The sequence below is a fragment of the Panicum virgatum genome, chromosome 3N (assembly GCF_016808335.1).
Source record: "Panicum virgatum strain AP13 chromosome 3N, P.virgatum_v5, whole genome shotgun sequence".
NCBI lineage: Eukaryota > Viridiplantae > Streptophyta > Magnoliopsida > Poales > Poaceae > Panicum > Panicum virgatum.
In genome coordinates, this window is record NC_053147.1 from 57,332,259 (window position 1) to 57,350,738 (window position 18,480).

Sequence of the window (18,480 nt, forward strand, 5' to 3'; positions counted from 1 at the left end):
GCTCGTAGGTACATAGTACCTACGGCGTTTGGGGCTCCGGGCCGGCGCATCTCCGCCGTCGTCGCTGTCGTCATCGTCAACGCTGCCGAATGCGCTGCTGCCGCCTTTAGACCCGAAGTCGCTGCTCCGACCACCGCCACCGCTGCTCTCTTCCTCGCTTTCCTCCTCGGAGGACCCGAGGAACCGGAAAGGCTTTCCGCCCATCAGTTCGTCGCTGGAGGAAGAGCCGATTTCCTCTTCCGAGGAAGAATCGGCTCCCTCCATGGAGTCTTCTTCATCGCTCTCCAACTCCTCCTGGAACAAGAGTTGGAGGTCTTCTCCCTCGGTTTCGGGCTCGTCCTCTTCGGAGACGGTCCCGAAGTCGAACTCCTCTGCATCCCAGTGCAGAGGAGCCAGCACCTCGTACGTTGCTGTCGGGTCCTACTCCGGCATTGGCTCCCGACTCTCTGGGATAGAGTCGATGGAAGAAGTGGAGAGGGAAGAAGAAGAAGGAGAAGAGGAGGAGGAAGAATCTCCGAAGGAGTTGGAGCCGGAGGAGGAAGAGATCGCCATGACTACTGGTTGCTGGAGGATTGGGGTTTTTCTGTGCTACTTGGCTTGGGAAGAAGATGAGTTTGCTGTGAAGAGAGCCGATTCGGGGTGAGATTAAATAGCAAAAAGGAGGAAGACGGATCGGCAATTTCACATTCTACGAGGAGCCATATTTATGGGCCGAAAGCAAGTTGGGCTTAGAGCAGAAGATTTAAGAAGGCTTGTAAATCGGCTCCTGCGTGAGCATTTAGGCCACATGGGCCGTGTATCTTTAGATTTAGTTCAAGATTAGAGATAGAGTCCGATCGGGACAAGATAGAATTAGATTGTTTCCCAAGTCTCCGGACTATAAATATGTACCCTATGCTATTCATGAAAAAAAAGAACGTCATCACGTCTCGCAAACAACAACTCTCGGCGTATCGCCACCCCTAATTCTAGGGTTTCATCCAAGTAAGCGCTATGCTGCCCTGATCACTTCTTGCGATCAGGGCAGCATTGTTCTTGCTTTTACCTTGGTATTACTCGTACGGAACCGTTTATTATGGCGAGTAATGCTAGTTATCCTGATGTTCGTAGCATGGCTTTTAGTAGATTTATCGAGCTTTGTTGCTTATCATCTACGAATATCATGTTGTTCCTGTGCATTCACATTTCAATCTTATGCTAATTCTTGTTGCGTAGAATTAGTTGCACAGAGACAACACCCTGCTTCTTTTCCATCTAATAGATCTAATATGTTATAGTTTGCTCTTATTCTTAAGAGTTGGCGTAATATCTGCTAGGTTAGGCCCTGCAAACGGATTGGATGATCCGGTGTCGTGTTAGATGCTTTGCCTTAATCTTAACAGAGAATTGATCCGGGAATCGGCTCTTGCTAGTTCTTAGGCCTCTGTTTTTTATTATGGTTTAGTTATTTATTACGTTCATTAGGCCCAATCACGCGTAGGATGTTCCGATCTAGCAGTGAAGCTTTTACCGTTGTGGATTAGATTAATTAGATTTAATTGAAGCAGCTTTACACTTATTTGCTTTATTTATCAATATCCGGATAGATGCAGATCCAATCTGACACTGTGACTCGATCGGCTCTTTAAAGCCGATGCAAGAGTCGTCCCAGGGAGCCGACCACGGCTCGGACTTACGTTTCCACGTGTTTGTGTATGCAGACAAATCGCTGCAAGCACGTTCACACCTTTCTGATCGGGTATAGGTCAGGTGGCACGCCCGACATTCTCCGGAATCTCCGGGCGCTTGACGGAATTGCGGGCCGTCGACGAGGGAGCAGTGCCTGCCAGCGCCCCGGCGACCTCCCGGCTCTTCGTGTTGCCTGTCGCTGCTCGCCGGTGGGTTTCGACCGACAACACCTTCATATAGCATATATACTACTCTAGGTAGTATACATTGTTTTCTCTGATGTAGGAAGTACTAAAGGTCCCTGTTCCCACCTACATACCCCTGCATCATGTTTGCTTTGCATATACACAGTAGCTCTCCAACACGTAAGCGGTAAGCTCCAGTACTATCCAGCCAAGCTGCACCATCATCTGATCTCTCTCAGTCTCTATATATATTTGCAACGATAACATGTCGAGAACCCATCTCACTACAGTCTGCATAATATACCAGAGCATTGCAATACCCATATGGAAAGCTCGGCGGCGCGCGTCATGGCGTTCCGACGCCGTTCATGGCTTCCACCCCTCACGCTGGCCATGGCTCTCCTCTCTTGCCTCGCTACCACGGCGGTGGGAAAGCGGACCGGCGAGCTGACCGTGTCCTGGGGACGGAACAAGGACGACGGCACCCTGCGAGAGGCCTGCGACACCGGCCTGTACAACATCGTCGCCATCTCCTTCTACAGCGTCTTGGGCCACGACCGGTACGGCGTGGAACTCTCTGGCCACATGCTCGACGACGTCGGCGCCGACATCACGCACTGCCAGTGCAAGGGCGTCCTGGCCTCCTCTCCATCGGTGGCGGCGGTGGCAGCGGCAACGAGGACTCCCTTCCGTCCACCGCGTCGGCGTCGGACGTCGCGGACCACCTCTGGAACGCGCACCTCGGCGGCGGCCGCAATGGCGTCTTGCGCCCCTTCGGCGACGCCGTGGTCGACGGCGTCGACTTCTACGTCGACCAGGTCGCGCCGGAGTATTACGAGGAGCTCGCACGACGCCTCGACGGCTACAACATCAACGCCGCCGGGAACCGGAAGCGGGTGCGGCTGACGGCGACGCCGCGGTGCATGTTCCCGGACCGGAGCCTAGAGCCGGCGCTGCAGACGGGTCTGTTCGAGCGCATCCACGTCCGCTTCTACGGCGACGACGGGTGCTCCTACAAGAACGGCGTCGTGGACCGGTGGGAGAAGTGGACGGCGAGGTATCCCGGGAGCCAGGTCTACCTGGGGCTCGCCGCGGCCGAGAGCGGCGTGCCGTAAGGGGCGCGGCCGCCCGTCGAGGTCTACCTCAAATATCTCTACTACGACCTGCTGCCCAAGGTGCAGAAGGCGCCCAACTATGGTGGCGTCATGGTCTGGGACAGGTTCACCGACAAGAAGACCGGATACAGCAGAGCCGTCAAAGGCTGGGCATCATGCAGCTATGCTGGCTGTGTTTAATCCGACTTGACTATACATGAATAATAGATAATAAAATGGAAGCAGTGTAGTTGCTTTCATGTTCTGGACTTGTAGTGAATGGAGTAACTAGGCAGAACCGAGTTTTTCTTTTTTTTATCAAACAATAACAGAGCCGATGTATATGTATGCTTGTATGCTCCGATGCATATCTATCGTTGGCATATCCATCTTATTACTTTTCATTTTAACTGATTTCTCTTTGCCAGATCTGCGATTTTGCTGGCTTCGTCAGGATATGAACTATATTACTATACAAGTGAAATGCATGCCAGGTCCTTAAACTTACCGGACGGTACCATCTAGGTCTATAAACTTCAAAAGTGATTATTTGAGTCCTTTAATTTTTCAAAGTAATCATCTAGGTCCATCAACTTTTCATTCTTATTCACCGAAGAGGTCCAAATCGTGGACCTAGATTTACACTAGAATGAAACTTAGAAAGTTGAAGGACCCAATGATAATTTTCAAAGTTTATGGACATGGATGATACCTCGGAATAAGTTTGAGGACTGGCCTGCATTTCACTCTCTATAGTTTTTGTCTTTAAATACAAGGATTTTTTTTGTCTATTTTCAATAAATAGAGCTATTTTTGGTCAAATTTTTGGGAAACAATTAGTAACATTCTTGATATCAAATCAATATGACTGTACTATGTATTATGATTTAAGAAATATATTTTTGCTTACATGCATTATGACACGTATTTAACCTAGATAGCTAGATTGCTCGTATTTCCATTAATCTTGTTGCTACCGAACCCAATCACTTGGATCCAACTCCTCCACCCCGTTTGTTGACTTGTGCAACCAAGTCACTAGTGGCTTCCTTCTTTACTCTCATTTCAACTCAAACCCATGCACATGGCACGCGTATAGTAGGCAGGCGAGGGAACGTGTCCAAGCACTTCCAAACTATATATGGTGCTCAACTGCGGATCGTAATAATGATGTTCCTTATGCTGCTGAAAAGGGTCTTTTATTTTATCAGTTTCTTCACATCTTAGGTTAATAGAGAAGTACACTCGCACACGTTAGAGATCTATTAAGTCATTATTTTATATAGTGCCCACTACAGGAAAGAAGGTAACTTCCGTCGGCCATATGCCGACGGAAATTAGCATTCCGAACATCTTTCTCCTCGGCTGCAGCCACGCTCACCGCCGAGGTGTTGCTGCCCCCGCCGATGTATGATTCTCCCTTGACGCCGACAACATGTTCGGCCCGTGCATCATGGCGCAGCTATCTGTTTGGTGCCGGCACTGGCATGTTGGAGTTGAATCACTCAACTATCTCACAATCTCTCTGATAGAGGCTCACGGATGAGAGGTCGAAGCAGAACTCACCCTTCTTACATGTCGACGCACAAACAAAGCACAAATGCACACGATGCTTTCTCCAACGCCACACCGTCTCGGCCAGCGTTCTTTTCTTTATATAAACTGAATGCAAAAAGATAGAACATGGGCTAACAACCTGACACTACCACTACACCGCGTACACCCACCAGCCCATGCGAGTTGCACGCGTCGTGGACGAGCAGGTCCTAATCTATTGGCCTCGATGCGAACACATCGCATCTCAGGCTAACTAACATGCATGTTATTAACCATGCATCACACATGGCTAATCCTCCACACTAAGTACATGCAGCCACTAATCACTAGTTCTCCGCATGCACCACAATTCAGTGCATGTGCTGCCTACGTGCTTGAACATATCACGCTGCCACATCACACAGCAACTGGCCTCGCGCCCTGCGTATATGCCGGCTCAAGTCAGGCGCTCACACGTCTCCAACGTTTTTCTGCCATGAACTTGATCTACCGGTGCACATCTCTAGCTACATGCATACATTTAAATAAAGCAAACATGAAAATGCAAATGACAAGATTAAATCCTAACATGGCATTGACCTTCATTGCGCATTGTCGTCACTCTCCTATCCTCATTCCATCCTCTTTGCGCTGGAGGCCCCCCCCCCCCCCCCCCCCGGGCATCGTAGAGCGCTTTGACAGTTAAATCCCAGTGGAGGAGGACTCCCTACCTGAGCCCGAGCCCGAGCCCGACCCCAGAGCCAACATCCCCAGCAGCTCGGCCAGGACGCGAGACTCCTACATGGACAAATTGAGGTGGAGGCACCACAGCCATTGACCAGGGAACTCACATGGATGGTGCGGCTATGGCTCCAGCGAGCTTGGGCGGGAGATGGGCCACCTTGGAGAGGACAGAGAGATGGGGACATGGAGGGGAGATCATCGCCCACAACTGCCATCTAATCGGGATCCGGTCAGTGAGAGATGTGGGAGAGGTCCAGCCGGGAGAGATAGATGAGAGAAAAGGGTGGAGAGGGAATACCTAGAGGTAAGATGGATATTTTTTGGTAAGAATCTAGTTTGAGATGACGATGGTCAAATTGAAGTTGACTCTAATGGAGATGTGCATACGAGGCCTGGCAAAATTCAATAAATGGTAGATATCGCGCAACGTCAGATGTGGATAAGAAAATTTTTTAATGGCACTGAAGAATTGTCACCTTATACTCGAGTACTAGAATTATGTTGTCACGTTATTAAGACAAGAAATACCTTGAGCCATACTTTTGAATACCCTGCTAGTGGCGAACTTCGATACTACCGAGCTAGACAAGAGGCAGGAAGAACAGCTAAATTAACATATGTCAATCCTAGCCTTGAGCAATGGGACCAAAAAGACAAAACAAAGAAAATATGTGGTCAAGTAGCAAGAAAATAAATATATTGCAATACGTACTATAGGTCACTAATAAAGAGTAAAAGATATAAGATCGAGCTCTGAGGCCTGCCACCAAGGTTCTCCCTATAAGGTTGCTAGTCGTAAGAATATCTCGCCGTGACTGGAGGAGGAGAAGCCGTGAACTGAACACACAGTAGTGTTTTCAAAGTGGAGGTCAAATAACAATTACTAGAACTGCGCTAACACGTACGGGAACACGCGCTGAAGAAGGTGGTGCTCTGATGAGTCTCCATCGATGGTAGGTCCGGGAGATCTGCAGCAGCTCGCCTCGCCAGTGCTGGCACACATTCCACCCAAATAATTGCTCTGTGATCTTGTGCTATTATCGGAGTCCATGCTGGAACGCCACTCCTCAGGCGGCCACAAGAACGCAGGCACGTCCGGCGGTGATGCCAACTTGGTGATGACCTGCACGGCTTCCACCATGCTCGGACGATTGGATGGGTTGGGGTTGGTACACGCCAACCCAAGGAGCAGTAGACGTTCAGCCTCGTCTGTAATGTAACAACGGCGGCCAGCTGATGCCTGTCCACGGCCTCGAGCAACTTCCCCTCCCCATAAAGCCGCCAGACCCATGATGATGTCCACTCTGTGCATGTCGCGCGTAATACGTAGTGGAAAGATCAATACCTACCTACGTGTTCTTGGTGAACATATAATATCCTGCCGATCATCGTAGAAGTTGCTCAGTCGGCACTGCATCGAAGAGTCTTGTCGTACTCGAAGCAACAAAAGTAGCTAACCATAGCCACCAGTCTGCTAGCTAGTTTCCTTCTTTTTTATAGTCCAACAAGTACCTCCGATCGAAGACTTGACTTGAGACATAGAGAATCAGCCTTGGCGTAGCATTAATTAATTCATCATGTGTGTGGCCTCCTCTAGTAGGTTGATAATTATAGCTAGACTTAATATCAAATCAACTGGCAATTAATTAAAAGCATGACATTAATTATCTAAAGTATCAATAATTACAAGCATATGAATACACACTGGACTATGTAGACAATGGTATCATTATTGACTTGGATTGACTAATATCTGATCACATGATTAAAACCCAAGAAAACAATGTCAATATATTCAACATTACAATTGATGCAAGCTCAAATTTCAGTTTCTTTTCCAATATATATATATTTTCCCTCTACCTAGTGAAATGCAAACTATTATCCTATTAAAAATATGAATTTAATTTGAAGCAAGAATTGCAAGAAAAGTCGACCGCTTCAACTAAGAGCATTCCTTGCATGAATGAAGAAGATGGGATTGCTCTTCAACCCCAAACTCAATCTATAGTCACCAACAACGATAACGGTGAGGCTTCATTTAATTTATCTGTGCAATAAATCTAATCCAACATAGAAGTTGCCTTGACCGTACTCATCTTGTTCATGACAATAAGTACTAGTGCAAGCCCTCGTACTATTGGGGAAACTACAACACATCTACCTTTTGATGATGATAGTAATTTCATTGATTCTTTCCTCTCTTCGGAAACCTCACTCATTATCCATACCACCGCCTCATTCGATCTCTATGATGCAACAGGGTGATGACAAGGGGATCATATTTCAAGAGGGCGAGGGGACTAGATCGCTAATCAAGGCACTTTGTGCCAGTCTTTCGTACATGATTTGTTAGTTTAAACACCTTCTTCCTCCTGGGAAACAATGGTATCAAATGTTTACAGTATAACCTGAGATAGTCTTCAACATTTATCCACTTCAGTTATGAATCTAAGCCAGGGAGTTGTTGCTTAGAAGTGGAAAACTACAATGTTGTTGAGCATATAATATATATGGGCACAGTAGGACTGCGTAGTTTTAAGTAATTTTTCGTCTTTATTCCAAGAACAGATAGAAGTAATACAATACCCTTTGCTTCTGATTTTTTTGCTTATGTTCAAATTTTGCCACATATTTGAGAGTTTGATAGCTAAAACTTGGTTGTGTGCCACATAGGCCAGATTAGAACTATGTATTTCCATTTTCTAATTATGTAAAATGTCACTATATATATATATATACATACATACCCACCCTACTATCAAGCTCAAATTATAATGAAAAATATATATATTCATACGGCTGCTATATATAGTATACACACATTATTTGTCACAACTGTGAACATTTTATTTTAGACTGAAAACCTACTAGTAGGTATATAATATATACAGGATTATTCTTTTTTGCTTGATCTACACGAACAGGTCGAGTAGCTGCAAGGAGGAGGAGGTCGAACTGGGCCTTTCCTTGAGCACGATGACCTGGGTGAGGTCCAAATCACCAGGACCCATAGCTGGACCAGCAGCCCATCGGTGCCTCCTCATGTGGCCACCAAGGGCCTGGCCCGTCGCGAAGCCCAGCCCACACGTGCCACACGCGTGCGCCACCACTCGCTTCGGCTTCGCCGGGGGTCGCCGGAGGTGGCTGGTCCGGTGGCCGCCCAGCGCCTGGAACGTTGCGAACTGCCGCCCGCACGTCGTGCAAGCGAACGCCTGCCCTCGCCGCCGCCGGTGACGGCGTGTTCGTGGTGGCGTGCTGCCTGCTGCTTCCCCGGAGGACGACGAGGAGGAGGAGGAGCCGCAGGATAGGGAGAGGAAGACGTCGTGGTGGAAGCTTGCCGCCGCCGCTCGGTGGCCGTCGTTGTGGCCGTCTTCGTCTTCTTCTATGAAACGGAGGTCATCTTGACGACGCTCCATGTCCATGGATGGATGACGCTAGCAGCTAGGTGCTGGCTGTGATTGATGGAGTAGTGTCTGTCGATGACGATGGAGTCGTCGAGAGCTGATGAGGTTGAGGTGAGGTGATGCATCCTTCTTGCTAGTTGTATATATAGTAGCTTGATTCTAGCTAGGTGCAGTAATTGACAGGCAAATTGAGGATGAGATGGAAAGAGAACATATCCTGAAGACATTCGTTTCAGACGACGTACAAATGCAAGCTATGCCGGCTACAAAGCGTTTCTCTCTTAGCTTGGTGCTTGCCGTGTCCGTGTAGTATTCGATGATTGAATCGTACGTACGTAGGGAAGGGGGATCCACACGCATGCATCATGCATGCAACTAGTGCTTTGTACGTAGCTATCCAGCTATTTTGGATTACAACTTAATTGCCAAGAAAATTTAAGTCCTAGTAGTACTGTAGTAAACCATGTGCCTTGCCCGTCGCGAAGCCCAGCCCACACGTGCCACACGCGTGCGCCACCACTCGCTTCGGCTTCGCCGTGGGTCGCCGGAGGTGGCTGGTCCGGTGGCCGCCCAGCGCCTGGAACGTTGCGAACTGCCGCCCGCACGTCGTGCAAGCGAACGCCTGCCCTCGCCGCCGCCGGCGACGGCGTGTTCGTGGTGGCGTGCTGCCTGCTGCTTCCCCGGAGGACGAGGAGGAGGAGGAGGAGCCGCAGGATAGGGAGAGGAAGACGTCGTGGTGGAAGCTTGCTGCCGCCGCTCGGTGGCCGTCGTTGTGGCCGTCTTCGTCTTCTTCTATGAAACGGAGGTCATCTTGACGACGCTCCATGTCCATGGATGGATGACGCTAGCAGCTAGGTGTGGCTGTGATTGATGGAGTAGTGTCTGTCGATGACGATGGAGTCGTCGAGAGCTGATGAGGTTGAGGTGAGGTGATGCATCCTTCTTGCTAGTTGTATATATAGTAGCTTGATTCTTGCTATGCAGTAATTGACAGGCAAATTGAGGATGAGATGGAAAGAGAACATATCCTGAAGACATTCGTTTCAGACGACGTACAAAATGCAAGCTATGCCGGCTACAAAGCGTTTCTCTCTTAGCTTGGTGCTTGCCGTGTCCGTGTAGTATTCGATGATTGAATCGTACGTACGTAGGGAAGGGGGATCCACACGCATGCATCATGCATGCAACTAGTGCTTTGTACGTAGCTAACCAGCTATTTTTGGATTACAACTTAATTGCCAAGGAAATTTAAGTCCTAGTAGTGTATGTAACCATGTGCTGGGGCCGATGGAACGAATACATATTGAGCTACTAATCTGCGTGCAAGCAATGCTATCTAGACCCATCTATCCATTCAACGCGTCAAGAGCTTATTAAGAAATGACAGGAATCGAATGAACGCGCTCTGTACCATATAACTAAAAACACGTCTTTGAATTGAAGTGAATTCAGCAGTGGCCTATATGGTATATAACAAAGGGCTACTCGTGAGTTTATTTTATGCAACATTTTTTTGATTTATTATACGTACTACCTCTGTTCGTGAATGTTTAACGTTGGCCAAGTCATTTTTGACTTGCTTGACGTCAAACAAAAAAGAATGCCGTATTATATTATACAAAACTTTTATTATTAGCAGATATATCTATGAAAACAAGAGTCCCGCTAGCTCGTGTAATTATTCACTAAAGACCTACTTGTATATATGAAAAGAATAATGTTTTTAGGAATCAAGGACCAGGTAGGGGGCTAGATAGATGTCCATGTCAAGAACCCAATATAATGCAAATAAAAGGCTAAGATAAGTATGCATCTGCTAAAGCTAGAAAGGTGCATATATATAGCTAGCTAGCTTAAGATCGACCTATCGTGCATATAGGTCAAGACGTCAACCTAGCCATAGTAGGAACAAAGGTATGAGTATGTACGTGTGTGGTTTAAGCATATCCCTTCGCACTATTCTAGACTAGCTGCTTGTTGGCACTTGGCAGGCATGCTTGCCGTAGTGGCGAAATATCAAGCTTTTAGGAAATTTCTCGGAATTTGGCTTTCCAGTACGTACTGTCACTGTACGTTCACTAGTAATGACACCGTACCGTACCTCTGAAGTTTCCAGGAAATTCACATCCAACCAACAGATAACGTCGATAACTCGCCACTTGCCTGCGGATCTACGATCTCCAACAGCCTCCTAAATACTCCTCTCAAGCACAGTTCCTAAAGATATCTCTCTCTTTTTTTTTTGGACATCATAAACTCCCCGCCTCCACTAAAATAAGGCAGGAATATAACTTCGCAATAATTAAGTGGTCATATTGGGGCTAGATTATTGGGATGCTAAACTTCTGATGGCTTCCAAAACCAAGAAATCATATTTGGCTGGGGTAGTATTTGTTCTCTATTTGAAGCACGCCAAAAAAATAATGGTCAGAGCTTTCCTTTTATCTAAAAAAGTGAGGCCATCCTAGGGAAAAACTAGGCGTTTTTTTAATAAGAAGGGATCGATAGACATCAAATACAAGCTAGACATGACTCAAACTTGGATGGATGAGTGCATAACTATACCTAGCTCCCACCCAACCATTTCAGTTAGGCTCACTTTTCTCTTTCCTTTGATCTTAAGGCGTGATTACTGTACTTCTTCATATTAGTAGAATATATGATGTATCAATCGTGTATTGCAGTTGTGGGGAAAAAATCATTTGAACATGCGAGCAACAGTAAAGTAAACTTTATTTACAGCTAATTGAAATTCTATCATTACATTCTCTTGAATATTAGCGCGAAGCGTCTCAGGATCGTGTTTTCATACACGTTGTTCGGTGAAGTCCTAGATAACTCCTCAGAGTCAGAGTTCAGAGGTTAGGGGTTTAAGTTCAGTGTCAACATTGGCCTTTAGTGGAAGGAGTGTAACTCCCTAATTCTCAAACATAGGAACCCAAATAAATTTAGCTGTTTTCTTTGCAGGGTCGTTAAGGCTTTATTTAATTCTTTTTGATTTTAGTGCATTGCTCGCAATTTTAAATAAATTACTCAGCCATAAAAATAAATATAAGGAAAAATAGGTACTTGTGCATTCATGCTGCCTTTGCATTGTTTCATTGTTTGTTGTTCAATTTGAATTTGAATTCCTAGAATTTGAATTTGAATTGAATTTATTTGAATCTTTTTGCAAAAGAGGCAGAAAAGGAGAAAAACCCCTGTGCCGGCGCAACCCTTTCCCTCCGCCGGCCCGGCCCAACCACTGCCTTTCCCCTTCCACAGCGGCCTAGCACCGCGCCTCCCCCAGCCCAATCGCGCGCACGCCGGATGTGATATCTCGGCCCCGAACTTACTTAATTCTGGAGCTTGACCCTCTGTGTTGTGTACTTGAGTGGTTCATGTCTCGATGTTATATTCCGGCCCAGGGCTGACCCTCTGTGCTGTGTGCTTGAGTGGTTCATGTCTCGATATGATATTCCAACCCAGGGCTTAATAGAATTAATAGGATACACATACCAACAAGTTGCAACTTCTTTTCCGGAAGCTGATCTACAAAGAACTTTGAGGTTAAGTGTGCTTAGCCTGGAGCAATTTGGGGATGGGTGACCGATCGGGAAGTCCTTCCCGGGTGCACATGAATGAAGACAAAGTGTGCAGAAAAGACTTATGTTGGGCTGTGAGGGCAGTTTATGTCCTATATAAGCTGCCAGATGTAAGCGGGCCTTGCCTTGGAGAGGCAGGACGTTACAGAATGGTATCAGAGCCGACTCTCGCGGTTTCACGGGCGCGTGCGGGTCAGGGGCGCGGGCATGGTGCACGGGCGCGTGGCGGGTCAGCGCGCGGGCATCTGGGATGTGCCGTAGGCACTGGACACACGGATGTGGCATATGCGCCGTTGGCACTGGACGCACGGACGTGGCCAAGAGAGGATGTTTCTGGCTTGGGGTTAACCGACGAGGATGTCGGTCTCCTAAGGTTGTGAGGATGTGATATCCCGGCCCCGGACTTACTTAATTCTGGAGCTTGACCCTCTGTGCTGTGTGCTTGAGTGGTTCATGTCTCGATGTGATATTCCGGCCAAGTTCTTAATAGAATTAATAGGATATTCATACCAACAAGTTGCAACTTCTTTTCTGGAAGCTGATCTGCAAAGAACTCTGAGGTTAAGCGTGCTTGGCCTGGAGCAATTTAGGGATCGGTGATCGATCGGGAAGTCCTTCCCGGGTGCGCATGAGTGAGGACAAAGTATGCAGAAAAGACTTGTGTTGGGTTGTAAGGGCAGTTTATGTCCTATATAAGCTGCCAGATCTAAGCGGGCCCGGCCTTGGAGAGGCACGGGTACGGCCTTGGAGAGGCAGGACGTTACACATGCCCATGCTGCAACCCTTCTCCTGCGCCGCTGACATGCGGGCCCCACCCGTTGGATCCGTCCCCTCCAACGTGTCAGGCTCAGACTCGAGCCCGAGTCCGGTCGGGGCACGCACCGCCGAGCCGCGCCGCTTTCCCGGGCCCGCACGCTAAGGCACCCTCGGCCGCCCTATTTAAGGCGCCGCCCCCTTTCCCTTGACTCCCATCGAGCCGCCGCCGTCGCCTTTGCCCGTGCAAAACCTCGCTGCGCCGCCATTGGAGCTCCGCTCGAGCTCGGGCCGCCGTCGCATCGCCGCCGCTCTTCGCGGGCTGAGTATTCCCGGAGCTTCGCGCCGCGATGAGGAACCCTATCGGCCACTTCCCCTTCTCGCTCTTGCTCCTGCGCGTGTCCGCTTGCTCGCCGGCGTCGCTGCTCCGCCACTCAACACCGCACGCTCTGCTCGAGCCTCGAACCTAGCGGCCAAAGTTGCCATCGCTTTCCCCGTCGCCCTAGCGCGCTCCCCGGCCCAATATTGAGTCAAATTGAGCTCCAGAGCACCGAAAACGGTGAAGTTCGGCGACCCGCCGCTGTGCGCTACCATCGCCCCGCCCTTTAAACCTTAGCCGTCAGATCTGGATCCAGCAGATCCGATCCGATCTAATCCAAAGCCGCCCGATTCCTATCCAATGGCCCAGATTAGATCTATCTCAAGTCAATCAAGCCCGTACCGGTCAACCATGGTGTTTTTCCAAAAGTGACCCTGCAGTTTTCTAAAATCAAACCACAGTCCATCGCAGTTCAAAAGTAATTGCGAATCAGCCCTTTATTTTCTGTTTTAGCCCCTGGACTTTTCTAAAATAGAACATGGCGTCCTTAGCTTGAGTTTTTACGTGCTAGCCCCTGCGTATAAGGTTTATTTATGTTTTAGTCCTCGGTTTCTTCACCCAGAGCCCTTTTTCCTTTAAATCTTCCGCAGTTTAGCCCCTGGAACCTTGTTTTAGCCATAACTTCTCCGTTTTAACTCCGTTTTCATCGGTTCTTGCGCTCTCGCGATCCTTGCAACGTATACAATAGTTTTATAATGTTGTTTTGTACTGTTTACATTGTTTGTTGTATTGTTTCTTATCTATTGCAATTGTTTGCTTGTATGTGCTTGTGTGATGCGTTAGACGGTGTGCCGTTCGACGAGCGTCAAGAGCAAGGTTTCGAGGAGGCCGAGCAGCAGCAGCAGTGCTTTGACGAAGGCAAGTGGTCCTTGATCATATTCCGGTCCTAATAACTCATAAATACACATTTACTTTATATGCATGCATGTGTCTATAATATGATGGATCCCAAACTAAGGATATGCCTAGTTTTGTTTATCCTTCCTTGATCAAACTTGGGTTATTTATTTATTGTTGGGTAGTATTGCTAGTTGCTTATACTTTTGGGTTATGGTTGGTTTAAGGCAAGGCAATTTCTATACTTGTTTTACTTCATGTTCGCGATGGTTTAATATTGTTAAGCAAGATCATATGTTTAATCGGAATATGGAGAACCACCCATGAAAACAGTGCAACCACAATACTACATGGCTCTAATCTTGGCTAATTAATTTGAAACCTTAGCTTGTAATGGTCTTACCGAAAGGGCAAGAGGGGAGTGCATTGATGGGCTATAGCTCATTCCTCTTGAGGTGTTGATATGTTCCTGGTTAAGGCGTCATCCTCATTAGGAAGTGTTATGACCACTGCGGCCTGAAACCTTAGCGGATCAGTGCAAGTTAGGGAATCTTTGTAAAGGCCTCATAGTGAATCCCTAGTCACTCACCAAAGGAAGTGTTTAAGAGGCTAGCTACCTCGGGCAATATGGGAAACACGAATTGTGGGTAAAATGTACAACCTCTGCAGAGTGTCAAACTGATATATCAGCCGTGCTCATGGTCACGAGCGGCTTGGACCCTCACATGATAATTGAACTTGAAAATGATTCTTACTTATGATTGTTACTGATGTTTACTTCATATATCTTATTTGTGGGTTAATGGTATAAACTTATACTTAGTTAATGCTTGCTAATAAAACTTGATCAACTAAAATTGCTTACTGCAGTCAAACCTGTCAGCTTTTCCTTAATTTTAGCCTTGCATGTATTATAGTTTTCCTCCCACTTGTTGAGTAGCAACCATAAGTGTACTCACCCGTGCATAACTGCTATTCAGAACAAGAGAATTGTCCGGAGTTTCCTGAATACTATGAAGAGTTCTAGGCGTATGTCTCCCAGTCAACTGCCTGTGAAGTTGAAGTCCGCTGCTAGTGTTAAACGTTTATTTATTCGCCTAAGATTAAGACTGTTGGTCATGTAATAAAGTACTGTGATACTCTTTTTCGATATGATATTGTTTCGGACATACATTTGACGTTTATCATAGTCTGGAACTTGATCCTGGCGTACATATGAGATGCTTTCAGTTTCTTTCTTAAACTGGGCGTGGCAAGGAGACAAGTTGCTTGGCAGCGTGGTGGGAAACAATTTCAGTTATTAGGGTAAATCTCTATAGCACTTGGGTATTTTGGACCTCCTCAGCATCCATATTATACTCGATCGACCCCCAAATCGAGGTCTAAGTCACTGAATTCAAGCATCCTAGGTTGACTTGCTCGAATCCTGGATAGATGTCTCCATCTTAGAGTTGTTGATGCAAAAAAATGGAGACATTTATAGCTTGCAAATTAGTTCTAGCTCAGAAAAAAACATGGTTTTGATGTGGATTGTTTATTTAAGCCCTTCTATGGCACGGTCGATGGAGGTTGTTTGGATTCGATTATTGAAGGAGTTATTATTTTTTTAATTTGAATATAAATAATGGAACTTTGATTGAGCTGTATGCCTATATGTAAAAGAGCGAATTGCATGCTAGGTCCTTAAACTTTTTCTGCAATACCATCTAGGTCCATGAACTTCGAAAGTTATCATTTGAGTCTTTTAACTTTTCATGTGGTTCATTCTAGTGTAAATGTAGGTCCACGATTGGACCTCTAGTGACTCAAAAATAAAAAGTTGATAGACCTAGATGATACCACGGTGAAAGTTTAAGGACCTTCCGTGCAGTTCACTCAAAACACACAATTCCCTGGATTTGGACCATCATTTATTCGATTTATGTTGAACAAAAAATGGCAGCATTATTCACGCTCAAACTGTGTATATTTTTTACTAGCTACGACGGTTATATAGTTCAACAAATTAAAATAAATAATCCTCTTGTGGCGTATTATTACATGCATATTAATTATTGGACGAAGAAACCACCCCGGCTGGCCAGGTTAACTAACGTTGATGACATATATATACTGATGGATCGTTCAATAATTCATATGAACTTGATGAACGACGTGGCGGTGGACAAGTGGCTCGCATCCTCATCCTCGATATCATCATCATGCCCTCTCCGTCATCAGACAAGGCGACGAACTTGATGGTCGCCGGCGGCGACCTGTGGCCGCCGAGCGCCTGTCCGGTGGAGAACACGACGCCGCACGTGTTGCACCGGTGGACGTCGCTGGCGGCGGCGCCCTTGCCGGGCCTCGCGCCGAACAGGAGGTCGAGGCCGTCGGCGCGCACCCGCGGGCGCTTGTGGCTGGTGCGGTGGCCTCCCAGCGCCTGGAACGTGGCGAACGCGCGGCCGCAGGTGTGGCACTGGAACTCGCCGGCGCCGGCGCCGTCCAGCCGCGTTGCCCTGCAGCCACCGCCCTGCCCTTGCTGCTTGGCGATCACCCTGCTCGCCGGCGATAGCGTCAGGAACAGCCGCAGTAAGTTGGTCGCCGGCGGCGTTGGTCGTGCGGTGGTGGTGGTCATGAATGGAAGCTTGATATGATGTAGCTTGGATGGATCAGGTATGACGTACTGTATATGTATGTATACTGCATAAAGTAGCACGTGCAGTGCAGTGCCTAGTTGCCTACGTAGTGCTAAGACAAAGCAAGCTATAGGTAATAGGTGCTGCTACCGAATGTTTTCATGCTCAGGCAAGGCACGTATTTATAGGAGTATGGCTTCCCTTTTTCCCAACACTAGTAGCCGTCGTCGATATGATGCGAGTCTCTTTGAATGGCCGTGCGTGTGCGCAATGGCTGATGCCGATGGCGTCCACCAACAACGCAGTAGTGCACTGAGCTAGATTATTTACTCCTATATAAGAATTGTGTCACTAGAAATGGGATAGACAGCATCTAACATAATCTAGCCTAGCGTAAGTATGGGATGGATGTGATGTGCTGGCTAATTGCTGTTATGGTTCCGGCCTGCTTGCATTGCCAGCCAATTGCAGAGGTTTCTTCAATTATTGCCTTGTCGCTCTGGCTGGTGAACAATACATACGCGCAACTCATCATCAAGACTGATGGAGACTGTGACGACTCACAATAGCAAGTCAGCAGCAAATTGCTGTAACAAATACAGTACAGAGCTAGCTAGCTAGTCGCTCGATGATCAACGCGCCAATGGTATTAGCGTGTCAGCTCAACAACTACTTAATATCCGGCCTGCTTCCTTGAGGGAGGAAACGCTTGCTGACATACACATGTTTGGTGAATAATCGCAAAGTTATTATGAGTACATCGTCAACGCTGATCTCGTCCTTCAAGTCTTCATACAAAATCAGTTGGGCTTCCCATCATCAGCACGCTGTATCATGACCCCAAAATTAAAGACTTGCACTTGGCTAATTTTATTTGTTATTAGCATAAACTAGCTAGGGGTTCACATCAATCCAGATCACAAAACAAAGTGACCTGACCTTGCATACATATAATCAGTCAGAAAGTCCAATATATATTTTAATCCGATTGGACTATTCCGGTAGACACCACGCACGCACGTTTGATACACACGGTTTAAGCCGCTTTTTTACATATCCTCATAACGACCGGTCATCGTGTTTCCAAATGCTGTCTCCATCCCTTGTTTTTCACTAGTCCATGTTCATATTCATGAATTAATGAATCTATTCAGGACTCAAAGATCCTTGTACTTTAGATCAGATGTAGTAGTAAAGCGGAAACGATCGAGGTTTAGCATTTGGAATAGTCTATGTTTTTCCAGGTGTGAAAGCTGCTCCCACTAGGGCCACATACTGAACGTACCAACACATTCTAGATAGATTAATAAAAAAATTACTTGCCATCGGCTAGAATTTTAACCAACAAAACAAGTAGAATGAGTTTCTAGATTATTTTATTCCCTAGCTATCACTATGTATTAATTAGTGGGAGACGTGTGTAATTTAGAAGTACATATATATAGACCTACTTTATATTTATCTAATTATTTTTATAGTAGCACATGTTAATAATTAGATGTAGATTTCAAAGCTAATTTTATGTATTTTCAAAGGTAGAGGTGAATAATTTACGGGCAAACTCAATGCATTATGTAGATTAACTATTATAGAAAAATGTGTATAACTTAGATTTAAGTTTATAAGGTTATATTAAGTTATTTCCATAATGGTAATAGCTGACTAATCTAAGAAA

The 18,480-nt window shown here is 46.6% G+C and overlaps 2 protein-coding genes and 1 pseudogene across 2 annotated transcripts; 1 reads left to right on the forward strand and 2 right to left on the reverse strand.

The window, feature by feature from the left end:
* Window positions 1–2,143: 2,143 nt before the first annotated feature.
* On the forward strand, window positions 2,144–3,357 carry LOC120663453 (annotated as a pseudogene).
* A 4,680-nt stretch (window positions 3,358–8,037) lies between these two features.
* Window positions 8,038–8,928, reverse strand: LOC120663454 (zinc finger protein ZAT12-like). The gene has a single exon (XM_039942270.1). The coding sequence runs from the start codon at window positions 8,650–8,652 to the stop codon at window positions 8,143–8,145; it is 510 nt and encodes a 169-aa protein (XP_039798204.1). The 5' UTR covers window positions 8,653–8,928; the 3' UTR covers window positions 8,038–8,142.
* A 5,201-nt stretch (window positions 8,929–14,129) lies between these two features.
* LOC120667927 lies at window positions 14,130–16,804 on the reverse strand. Its single transcript, XM_039947907.1, has 2 exons — window positions 16,393–16,804; window positions 14,130–14,236 (listed from the first exon to the last, which is right to left on the reverse strand). The coding sequence occupies exons 1-2, from the start codon at window positions 16,802–16,804 to the stop codon at window positions 14,130–14,132; spliced, it is 519 nt and encodes a 172-aa protein (XP_039803841.1).
* Window positions 16,805–18,480: the final 1,676 nt, after the last annotated feature.